Here is a 13,004-nt window from a genome sequence, read left to right on the forward strand (position 1 = left end):
AAATGTTCATCATCAGAGGAATGGAAAAAGAAGATATGGTACATATATACAATGGAATATTACTCAGCCATAAAAAGGAATGAAATTGTGCTATTTGCAGAGATGTGAATGGACCTAGAAACTTTCATACTGAGTGAAGTAAGTTAGAAAAAGAAAAACAAATATCGTATATTGACGCATATATGTAGAATCTAGAAAAATGGTACAGAAGAACCTACATGCGAAGCACAAATAGAGACACAGATGTACAGAATAAATGTGTGGACACTAAGGTGGGAAAGGGAGGGGTGGGATGAATTGGGAGATTGGGATTGACATATATACACTACTATGTATAAAATAGATAACTAGTGAGAACCTACTGTACAGCACAGGGAACTCCACTCAGTTCCCTGTGAGTAGAAGGAAGGACCTAAATGCGAAGGAAATCCAGAAAGGAGGGGATATATGTATACATACAACTGAGGGGATATATGTATATGTATCACTTTGCTGTACAGCAGAAACCACACAACACTGTAAAGCAACTATACTCCAATTAAAAAAAAAAAAAGAAATGACTAGATCTCTTTCTTTATAAAATATTGACTGGGGTAAAATTCATTGCATTACTTTAATCAACTATCATTTATTGAATATTCACCATATAGCAGTTTTTAGATGGTTAGTTTAGAGGGGACAAAGAAGTAATCACTGAACAAAGGCATGCTCCTTTTCTCAAGCATCTCATCATTTGTTGGAGGGAATGTATCAGTCTAACTACCCTAGGTTTGGCTACCACAACAAATGACTACCAAATCCTAGCCTCTTACAAATTAAAATAGTGTATATATCTCTTACAGTACACGTCCATTGACAGCCTGCTAGGCTCTGCTTCATAATCTGTACTCCAGGCCACAAGCTGACAAAACACTCTCTCATCACTATGCAGGGGTAAAGGAAACATAGCAAACCATGTGCTGGCTTTAAAGCTTCTCCCCAAAGTCCCACATAAAACTCACATGTTTTGGCAAAGACAAGTCACATTTGTACTGCTAAGTTCTACAAAGCTGTGATATATTATTCTCGGGGCAGGGTTGGAGGTTAACTCAGAGAGAGAAAGTTTACTAAATTGTAATACAAGTTACCTCAGGGTGAAAGACAAAACAAGTCCATGCTAATTGTTGTCGGAGAGGTATTATTGTGTTCTTTGGAAGCTCCCCACAGTGGAGATTGTCAAATCACCTGCTATCAGCTTTGGAAAGAATGTTAAAAGTCACCTAATTCAACAATCTATTCAAGGCAATCAATAAATGCATATTGGTGGAGGCGAAAATAAGTGTAAAAGGCAATAAACATGCAGTTATAGCATGGGATCATTTTATCCAGAGGAGATAATTTTTTGTGAATGTGAGAAATTACATGTGAAGGTATACCTTATTCCAGGAAATTGTTTCAGAATTCCACACACATAATGCATAGACAGTGCACTGCGAACTTTTTTTGCCTCACGACGTCTTGGATCAATGTTAACATCTGAAATTTCTTTACAAAAGCACTGATGATAATTTAATAATTCTGCCAACACATAAAAGCTCATGTAACAGAATTTTAAAGGACTGCTTAGTACCTTTCTTATGCTAAAATCCATCTGTCCTCTCTTTCAAAGCACAGAGTGAAATGTGAGGATCTATTTTCACCATTTTTCTATTTTATATAAATTTTACTATCATCCTCTTTATTTAATAAAAGCCATGCTCTTTGCATAACATATTAAACATCTGTAATCTGTTCATATGAATTTAGTGGATCTTTCCTATTCATTTGCTAATAGTTTGTCCATGTAATATAATATAACAAGTTTCAATGAGTAAAGATATCTCTTTTTATAATATTTATGTTTTATGTAGAAAGATTCATTCAAGTAGAGCATAAACTTGATGTGATCATACAAACCATAATGATGTAAATTTCAACTAGATTTTCCTATAGAACTAATGCAATTAATCTAAAAATTATTACTGTTTAATCCTAAAAATAATTAAATGTAAATGGACAGCATAATGTGGTAGATAATGGTCTTTTTATTTCCAAAGAACAAATCAGTACATGTCCATAGGAAGAGTGGGTCCTTCTCTAGTGTGAAAGATGAGATGGCAGAATTGGATGACAGGCCAAAGTTCTGCTATACCCTATCAATGCACATTTAAGGTTTGGGCCCAGCTGTAATATTAGTCCTGTGTAAGGGCTGGTACTCAGCCAACAAATGAGGGCCTCCTGAGATGGAGGTCAAGACTATCCGTGTCATACTTCTGTGACCAAAAGACTTGGCTGCCAGCCATAATAATGCTACTTAGAACCATCAGAACCATGGGGACAGGTTCATTTGAGAAGCATCTGTTTACTATCTCTGCTTGTTACCTGTAACTTGCCACAGAGTGGGATAGACATGGGGGATTACACAACTTCTTAGATCCTCTGTCTCAGAGTTTCTGTAAAATGATCTCTTTCTATTCACCATGACTTGAGCAAAAGCATGGCTACAAAGCATCCTAAACAAAATATTCCCAACTTAAATCCATCGATATAAAAAAAGATAAGTTACAACCACACTAGATTTATCTCAAAGATTCAAGATAATTATAATATTCAAACATCAATCAATATAATTAACTGGTAAGAGAATAAAGTAGATATAATCATAAGATCATTTAAAGAGTTACAGAAAAGACACTTGATTCAACATTCACTCATGATAAAAAGTACCAGTAAATAAGAAAAGAAATTTAATTTGATAAATAATATTAACAAAAATTCTATATTAAGTATTATCCCTATGGTAAAATGTTGAAAGCTTTCACTCTGAGATGAAAAGACAAAGATGCATGATATCACTACTTGTCTTCAAATTTTTAGTATCAGTCTCAGTGTAATAAGTCAAGGGGAAAAAATGCAAAAAATTTGAAAATGAAGAAAAAATTATTATTATTTTTAATCTGTAGTTACCGCAATTGTCTATTTAATAAATCCATAAAGATCTATAGCAATTTAGTAAGAGCAATGATCAATAAGAAAACAAACAATAAATAATTGCATTTCTATGTACCAGCAACAACAAATGAAATTTCTAGGAATAAACCAGTATGAGTAAGACTTTAATATAAAACGTTTAAGGTGTTATTAAGAAAAATGAAAGACCAAAAAAATAGTGGAATATACCATATTTATGTTTGGGAAACTTAGTGTTTTAAATATGCCAGTCCTACTCAAATATACGCAATGTAATCCCAATCAAAATCCCAGTAGTTTGGGAGAAAATTATGATCTAATTCTAAAATTTATATAGAAATGCAAAAGGCAAAGAAGTCAAAACATTCTAAAAGAAGATGAGTCAAGTGGAAGCAGTTGTTCTGCGAGATATTATAAAACTACAGTAATTAACACAGCATGTAATTAAGCAAAAGATGGATACATAGACCAATAATAATGGATAAAGAGCCCTGAAAGGACCCATGTATAAAAGTTGTTTTTTTTCCTATATGAAATAAGTTGAATACTTTAGAAAGACTCAATGGAGTTAGATTTCTAAAAAGATATTGATATTGATTTAGGTGTAGGTAAGATACATATAAAAGATATGGAAAAATTAGTTAAAATCTGGGAGAAGTCTCTGCTCAGAGTACTTCTTAAGTCTCTTTACATTCTGACTTCTTTTCAGGAAAACCCAAACCTGGAATTTACACAGAATAAATTATGGTTGGGTTTATAATTAAAAACAAAAACAAAAAACCTGCTGTGGAGCTTATGTCAGAAAATTCATACATACTCCTATTAATTCATACTACTTTGGCAGTAGGTAAAAATTTTGGAGAATAAATATGTAATTATCTACTATAAGTTAACTTTATGATGTTATTGTTTTTTCTGCTTTAATTTCTATTATTTATTATTAACTAACCTCCAGCACTGAATATACAATATCAAACTGTTTCTACTGTGCTTCTTATCATGTGTTTTAATGCTTATGATAAAAAAGTATACAAAGACCAAATTTGATGGGTTTATTTGGTGACATCTACAATTTTGTACTTTGGCTTTGGATTGTAAATTAAGTATATTTGATAAAATTTCTTCCAGGACAGGAAAACTAGTGTGGAGAGAAATATTTTCTCTGAGTGTTAGTTTTCAGTAAGATATGGGGAAGATGTGATTTAATTTTCAATAAAACAAAACAGTGTTTTCTTGTAACTAAAAACTCTGAACACACAGACTTAAAGCTGTCAGCTAACATGAATTGCTATTATAAAACCATTTTACCTCTCATAAAATAGCATAATTTCATGCTTCCTTTAAAGCACAGTCCTCCTGCTTCCTTATATTTTATCTCATTTACTTATATGCTCTGTTAATTATGATATTTTTAAAATAACTTGTTTTCCTAATGCCTTATTAGTTATTTTTCTTAGAAATGTTGAGGAAGTATTTTTGCCAGATTTATTTCATTTTTCCCTCAATACTTTTTTTTTTTCAAGGATTATAAATCTATAGTTTTATTAAGATAAAAACTGACAGTGTTGGTATGAAGTTTACATTTAAACAAAAGTTTTCACAGAAACCTAACACATGCCTAAAAAGATTTTACAATGGAGTTCTAGATGCAGGTCTAGACGATGTCAAGAACTGATGGATCTCATGATTCAAGACAGCGTTTTTGGTTTTAGTTAATTCTTAGGATTAAAAAAATTTGTTTTAAAGTGAACCACTGCCCCAGTATGAGAATTTAATCTTCTCCTGAGACCAGGGCTTTTGAAATCATTCAAACTCTTGAAGTGATTCAGTGAACTTGTGCTGTCAGTGACTGAACCCTGCCACCAATAGTTTCAAAGTTCAAAAAACAGAGGCTCCAAGAGTTTCCACCCTAAGAGCATCGGCCCTTATCTTTCCCTGTTCTCCCACCTCCTGTACCACCTTCTGGCCTTCCCCAAATACTTCAGCCAGTGGCTTGGATGGAGAAGCTGATATTTATAACTTCACAGTTGGAAAAGAAAGGGTCTTCTTGTCAATGTCAAGAATTAGCACCTCTAAGACAGAATCATCTACCTGTGTATACACTCCAATAAGATTTCCTCCTCAACCAGTTTTCATCCCCCAAATGGCAGCGTTGGTAACTTCTTAACTGGCGTAGTCCTTTGTTGGGAACAGCATTAAGCTCAGGCAGGGAACACTTTGGCTTCTAAGTTTCAGGCATTCACAGCTTTTAAACAGTCTCTCACAGCCCTCATTTAGGTTACCAATGACGTATTTTGAAAGGATAAAATATTCTGGACACAGAACCAAATCATCATTAGTTGTTCTTTCCTTTGTTTCACCATTTCCCCAATCAGGCCCCAAATTTTAACAAAAATGTTCCTAACCCATCTCCCTTCTTTCCACCCCATCCCTCCCACCCCAAATAATACACCAGTAATAATAGCCAAAAACTACACACATGCTAGGCTGTAAAAATGCAGAGTTAATCCTATTGGGAAGAAGGCTGTGGGTTGTGGAGACGCTCTTTGAAGATCTACAGTATCTTTTGCTCTCCCACATCCCATTCTGCAAGTTTTGTCCTTCATAGAAGGCCCTTTGCTTTTCTCAGCAAAGTTCAGAATGGGTTGCCTTGGAACACTGACCCTCCTTCCCCTCCACCGGGATGGGTGTGCAAACTGTACAGCGTGGAACTGCTTTAAAGCACTTGGGCTGCTGTGGGGCACAGAAACTATACTGGCTCTTCAAAGGACAAGTAGAACTCCTTCTTTCCCCACCTGAAACCCACAGTCAGATGTGACAGGGGCTGGGACTCAGGAGAGTTAATTCTTGTCATCTTTTTTGTCATCCTCCTCCGAGGGGTAGGAATGCCACGTCAGCCTTTCCTCATAGAAGCATATGACAACCTGTGGGCACTTGACATTGGCTTCCTTGGCAGGGACCAGGTCAGCCTCATCAGAATTCCTCCATTTCATCAGGAACATGAGTTCTCCACTGGAGTCTGTAGCTCCAATAATCTGCTCCGGTTCCAAACCCCGGGCAAAGCCCCGTGGCTTTTCTGACTCTTCTTTCTTCTTCTTTGGTTTGCTCTCCTCCCCCTTGTCTTCTGAATCAGAAGCAGCTTTGCGCTTGCCCTCCTCTGATGTATCTGTCTCGTGTGCTGTTTTCTGTGACTGTAGGAACTTGGCAATGAGGTCAGGGCAATCCAGGTTCTCTTCTGGCTCCCATGTGTCGTCCTCATCTGAGAACCCCTTCCACTTTAGGAGGTATTCCACTTTGCCCTTTACCACTCGACGATCGAGAACCTTTTCCACCACATATGCTTCTTCCTCCTCTTCTAGCACCTCCTCCACTTTCTTCTTGTTTTGTTTTTTCCCCATAGTGCCCGCCAGCTTTCTGGTATAAAGGGTGACGCTGCTCAGAGCAGCGCCCACGAGCCCGAGAGGAATCGGTGCCGCGCTCCTGGCGCGTCTTGTCAGGCCGGCCGGGGGAGTGGCGACCAGAAAAGCAACAAGCCGTTGGACCTCCCTCAATACTTTTTAAATGAAATAAAATTTATTTTAAATTTTATTAAAATAATGTAGAAATGTGGCATATGTATATAATTTGGTAACTTAAAATGTGCAGAAGAATATATAATGCCTAGTTCTGTGGTTCAAAGACAACCACTTAATACTTGCTGCAAATAATATTTTAATGTGTTATTTTTACTTACATTTTAAAATTTTGCAACCTTGGTCATTCATGTAACATTTTATCATAAATGGTTTACATATAAATTTAAGCAGAAAAAAATCTTACGTTTAATTTTTCAAAATAAATGTATTTTGGGGGGCTTAAAATAAGTTTGTGTATTAAAAAATAAAAATATTTGTGATGGGAAATATTTAAGCACATCACTTTGAAAATTAGAAATTATTGTGATTTTTTTTCTATCAAAGATTGAAGTCCTCTTGATTGAAAAATGAATCTGTATTCTTTTGAGTCTTGATTAGAAAATTATGCTTGCTCTCCACAACCTTTGGCAAGAAGAATATAAACATATTACATAGGTTTTGTTAGTTGACTGCTCCACTCCAAACTTCAGTTCTAAAGCAGAAGTCATGAAAAACAAGGAAAGTTTAAGGTTTATTCCAATGGAGAAACCTAGTATATTCGGTCAAGCAGTGATGGTGGTAGTGGAACTGGGAGTCTAAACAGAAAGATAAAAAGTGTCCAATGGAAGTGAAACCAGCGAAACAGTCTGACTAGCGCTGACAACCTCCTGGGGTAGTAAGTCTATGTTCTTGGCTATCTGGGGTGGTTTTCCTCTAAGGCCATTTTCTTAGCTCTGTCTTATGGCTTTTTTTGTTAAGTCTGTGAGCTGCCCAATTATAAATATTTTTATACTGAATCCAATCAGCTTTAGTTTCTGTTTTTGCAACCAGGAACCCCAACTGGTAAAGAATTATAGGGCACTAAAGTTAGATTCTCTCACTATCAAGTGCAACCTCATACTGACAAAATAAATGAACCATCTTCAATTTGAAATAGTTATTCTCTGGCAACTAAATGTCTTATTTCCTTTTAAAAATGATAAAATCATCTCTAGGATGGCTTCAATCTGGGCTTTAAAATGTTTAAATGACACAGTGTGGGTAAGGAAATGATTATATTTGATATAATAATAAAGATAAGCTTTATTCCTCCACATACCTCCTAAGTTACTACATGTGACTATTATATTTGGAGTTTCCCAAGCAACCATTTTAATTGTACTAAATGATTAAATTGTATATCTCTTTATTAATTACACAGTGTCTTTATTAAATTAACCTGATATATGTATACAACCTTTATCTAACTATGTTACAAATTGAGTCCTGTGTGTTTTGAATCTTGTAAAGTTTATTTTTTTGACCTTTACTTGTGGCTTATTGTGATATAAGACCACTGCTAGTGGTCTTGCAATTGGATTTTTGACATTGAGAAAAGTATTTAATTTCTCTGTGTTCATTTTATCAAAGTAAAATCATGATGATAGTTTTAATCTACTTCATTAGGAATTTGTCTATGATATAATTGGCACTTAGATTTATAAGGAAAGAAAAGATAAATAGTACTTAGTCTAAGTATGCAAAAGACTTAGAAAAAGAGATAGTCAAAGCTAAGAAGCAAGGCATAAGAACATGTTTTTATGGTGGTGTTAAATAAGGCAAACTTCCCAGAGGAAGTATTATTTGGGCTGGCCTTCAAAGAGTGAGATTCAACTAGGCAGAGAGAGAAACAGGGTATTCTTAGAATTGGGGATTGTATTTAAGAAGTGGAGACAAGAAGCAAAAAGTTTTTTATGAGCAGTATAGTGTTTGTAAAAGAATATAAGAAATATAATTTAGAGAAGTTCAAAGGAGATACAAAAATAACACAATATTCCACCAACCAAATATACCCACTGTTAACACTTAAAATTCATCTCTCAGAGCATGGATGTATGTATAATTATAGATCCTCTTTTACATAATTGGAATTACACAAAACCTGGTATTAATCTTTTTTTTTTTGCTCAGCAATATATCATGAATTTTTATAACATCAGTAAATATCAATCTATTATCAAAACTTTAATGGCTTCCTAGAATTCAATTTTAAGTGTGGATGATAATATTTTACCAGTCTTGTACTGCATTTGGTTTGTTTCCAATTAATTAATATTAAAAATGCTGCAATAATGAAATCATGGCATATCTTTTATCTTTCTAAATACTAACTTCTAAGTTTAATTAGAAGTTGGAATGCTACAATATATATAGTATACATTTTGTTTTCCATTATCAAATTGTCTAATAATAAAGCCCTTTAAAATGGATAATTTCACAAAAAATTAATGAAAGAATATCTTGAAGGGCAGTTGATACTTGGAAGAAGGAACTGACATCTGGTAAGTACCATGTTTTGTAAGGCTTTGCCCTGAGGACAAGTTATGGTTAGGGTGCCAGGTGACTGAAGTTCCAAAGAAATGCGGCTATCTTCCTGGCCTGAGAAACCACATGACAAAGAACAGGGCAGCCATAGTTATCAGAAAGTGAGAGTCAATCCTAGGTATATAACAGCCAGAATAGGAGCTTCAGCATAAAGTCGGACAACCCTCTAGTTGAATCCTGAACTAGACATACTAAGGGCATGATCGAAGGGATTCCACTAAAGATAAAAGACCTTTGAAGTCTGATTCTCTAAAGATTAGTTTTGCAATTTGTATTTATCCAAATTAATTACCTACTAAAACAAAAATATAAGCAACCTTCAGAAAAATACAGTGGAATACAAAGTTTTTACAATGTCAACTTCAGAATCCAAAGTTTTTTCAAATATGAAGGAAAATGTGACTTATTCTAAATATCAAACATAGTCAACAGAAGGAGACACCATGATGACCCAGATGTTGGATAAAGTCTTTATCAGAAAAGGACTTTGAAAGAGCTTTTATAACTAAGAAAGGAAAATAAGCTTGAAATGAATGCAAAAATAGTAAATTTGAGCAGAAAAATAAGGAATTCATCAGATGGACTTAAAAGCAGAATGGAGATGACACAAAAAGAAAAAAGTCAATAGAAACTGTCCAATTTGAATAACAGAGAAAAACATTAGAATATACATAGTATTCCAGAAACTTGAAACACAGTATCAAAAGGTCTAATATAAGTACAATCGAGTCAAAGATGGGGTGAACCAAAAAGAAAAAGAATAGAACAAATACTAGAAAAATTCATGCTCAAAAATTTCTCAAATTTGGTGAAATAAATAAATTTACCCATTCAAATAACACACCAAACTGCAAACAAGAAAAATACAAAGAAAATGAAGCTAATTGTATGATTCAATTAAAATATAAAAATACTATATTTATGATAAAGGACAAGAGAAAGGGTAAACAGACCTAAATAGATACAAAATGCTCACATTTTTATGAAGTGGTCCAAAATTAACTCTGAGTTGATTGTGAAAAGTTTAAGATGCATACTGTAACCTCTAGAGTAAGCACTACAGTAATAATGCAAAAAGATGTATGTAAAAAGCCAATAGACTAAAATGAAATTCTTAAAACGTATTGGGGTTAGTTGCAATGTGTTAGCACATTGGGTAAAATATAATGAGTTAAATATACACATCGATAACCATAAATACAAATTCTTAGTTATAGATATAGGAGTAACAGGTTAACAAGTGATATAAAAAGAATATTGCTAAATTCTTTCATTTTCATTTATTAGTCAACACTCATATATAGGGAGACAGCTCAGAGAAATTAGATTTGGAGAGTTAAAATAAAACATACATCACCATGGTATCAAGGGTGATAAGGAAATTTACTTTTCATAATTTTTTCATTCTTTTTGGAGATTTATACTTGTAAATATATACTTAAATGTAAATATATATGTAAAGTTATATTCACATGTATAACTTTCTATATATATTCTTTCAAAGATTAAGATAAGTCAATAAATGCAGCACAAAATACAGAGCAATAATTACACAATGAAATACATAGCAATGAGAATTAATTGATTAATTGCTGAGTCATACATTTTAAAAAATAGGATTAAATGGATTAAAGACCTAAATGTAAAAACAGAAACCATAAAACTCATAGGAGAAAACACAGGCAGAGAACTCTTTGACATAAATTATAGAAGTGTTTTTTGGAAGCAAAGGAAATAAAAGCAAAAATAAACAAATGGAACCTATTTAAACCTAAAAGATTTTGCACAGCAAAGGAAACCATTGACAAAATGAAAAGACAACCTACTGAATGGAAGAAAATATTCACAAATTATATGATCAATAAGGAGTTAATATTCAAAATATATAGACAGATCATACAACTCAACCTCAAAAAAACAAACAACCTGGTTTAAAAAATGGTCAGAAGAACTGAATAGACATTTTTCCAAAGAGGACATACAGATGGCTAACAGGCACATGGGAAGATTCTCAACATAGCTAATCATCAGGGAAATGCAAATCAAAACCATAATGAGTTATCACCTCACACCTGTCAGAATCACTATCATCAAAAAGAACACAAATAACAAATGTTGGCAAGGATATGGAGAAAGAGGAACTCTCCTACACTGTTGGTAGGAATGTAAATTGGTGTAGCCACTGTGGAAAACAGTATAGAGGTTTCTCAAAAAACTAAGAACAGATCTACTACATGAGCCAGCAATTTTACTCCTTGGTATATATTTGAAAAAAAAAAAACCAAAAACGAAAATAGTACTTTAAAAAGATACATGCACCCAATGCTCATAGCAGCATCGCTCACAATTGCCAAGATATGGAAGCAACCTAAGTGTCCATCAACAGATGAATGGATAAAGAAGATGTGTACACACACACACACAGAAATGCTACTGAGATAAAAAAGAATGAATGTTTGCCATTTGCAGCAACATGGATAGACTTGGAGGGTATTATGCCAAGTGAAATAAGTCAAGCAGAGAAAGACAAGTACTATATGATATCACTTACATGTGGAATCTGAAAAATACAACAAACTACGGAACCTAACAACAATGACAAAACAGAATCACAGACTCTTTGAACTATGACTCTCTGAAGGCACATATATTAACAGGATTGGAAGCTAGAACTTCCAGAAAAGATGAGTCCCAAACTGGATTGTTCTAGAGCAGGAATAGCCACAGATATTTAAGAAAATTGGCATCTTACATTTGACTTTAAATTATTTAGTAATTTCTATAACTGTGTATTATACCTCAAGAAATTGCTGCCCTAGAGAAAGATAAGCTTGTTCCCATTTTTTTGTTATCAAAAGAGAACTAAGAAATGGGAGGATTGTATGTTATACGAATCATATCACGAAACAGCTATTTAAAAAAAGATGAAAGAGAACCAAGATATCTGGAACAACACACGGATCCAATTACAAGGCAGTCTGAAATAAATAAGGACAAAGAAGCAACGTATACCAGGTAAACTGCAAGAGCAAATTCTCCATAGTATCCGTGGAAATACTGGGAAGAATGGTGAACATCCCACATTTTAAGTGGGAGACTTCCCAAGTTATTTTACCCAAATAATAAAAGGAAGGATACCTCTAGAATGCTAGAAACTTGAAGATAAAACAATTATGCTTGGATGACCATGAAAAGTTAAAACTTTTTATAGTATTTAAATGTTATAATCCCACTTGATTGATAAACTTTCATTAGGACACAGTACCTATTTTGGCTCATGGGTTTTTAGAGAAAACAGCTCATAAACAGTTGTGTTAACATTAACATTGAGTAAATAAATAAACAAAAAATATATTAATTAAATTCTGGTTTTTACTTTCTATATATTTACCTAAATATGTTAGCAGAATATGAACGGGCAAAGTTGTTAAGTGACTACTAAAAATTTTTTTAGGTTGAAATCTTTTTTGAGTTTGAAGAGAAAGTATCACAGGAATCAGATCATGAGTAAAGATAACAAAACAACAGAGAGAAATTAGCAGTCTTAAATACTTTACAGAGCTCTGTGGAGAGTGAGTGAATGAATGAATGCATGAATGAATGACAAAGAAAAATAATAACTTTTAAGTATGTAATATGTTGTTGTGTGAAATTTCTGTTCTACTTTATCAATGGCAGCTTAGGTTATAAATTCATGATTTCTATATGACTGAAAATTGAGGAGATATTCATAAGTCACTCTTTCAAAAGAGAGAAAAATGCCATGTAAGTTCTATATATTTGAATAGAGTAGACAATTGTGATCTTTTTGCTAAAGAAATAAACATTTGTTTAGTGGCCATGCCCTCTTTTTAGTTTCAATTATGTTGGGACATTGTTATCCTCAGGTAGAAAGAGCAGGTTTTCTTCTTATTTCCCTTCCTTTGTTTCATCACTTTGAATGCCACTACTTACTGAAAAATTGTTTTTAACATTTATTTTTTCTTACACATTAATTCCAGCTCTGTAAAGCTCTACCTCTGAATAGAGCCTGAAACA

General features: G+C 33.6%; 1 protein-coding gene across 1 annotated transcript; it reads right to left on the minus strand.

The window, feature by feature from the left end:
• Positions 1 to 5,814: 5,814 nt before the first annotated feature.
• On the minus strand, positions 5,815 to 6,521 carry LOC130857321 (chromobox protein homolog 1-like). Its single transcript, XM_057742875.1, has one exon. It carries the CDS (start codon positions 6,384 to 6,386, stop codon positions 5,829 to 5,831), a length of 558 nt encoding a protein of 185 aa, XP_057598858.1. The 5' UTR covers positions 6,387 to 6,521; the 3' UTR covers positions 5,815 to 5,828.
• Between the last annotated feature and the right edge of the window lie 6,483 nt (positions 6,522 to 13,004).

Source organism: Hippopotamus amphibius, chromosome 7, assembly GCF_030028045.1.
Source record: "Hippopotamus amphibius kiboko isolate mHipAmp2 chromosome 7, mHipAmp2.hap2, whole genome shotgun sequence".
NCBI classification, from domain to species: Eukaryota; Metazoa; Chordata; class Mammalia; order Artiodactyla; family Hippopotamidae; genus Hippopotamus; species Hippopotamus amphibius.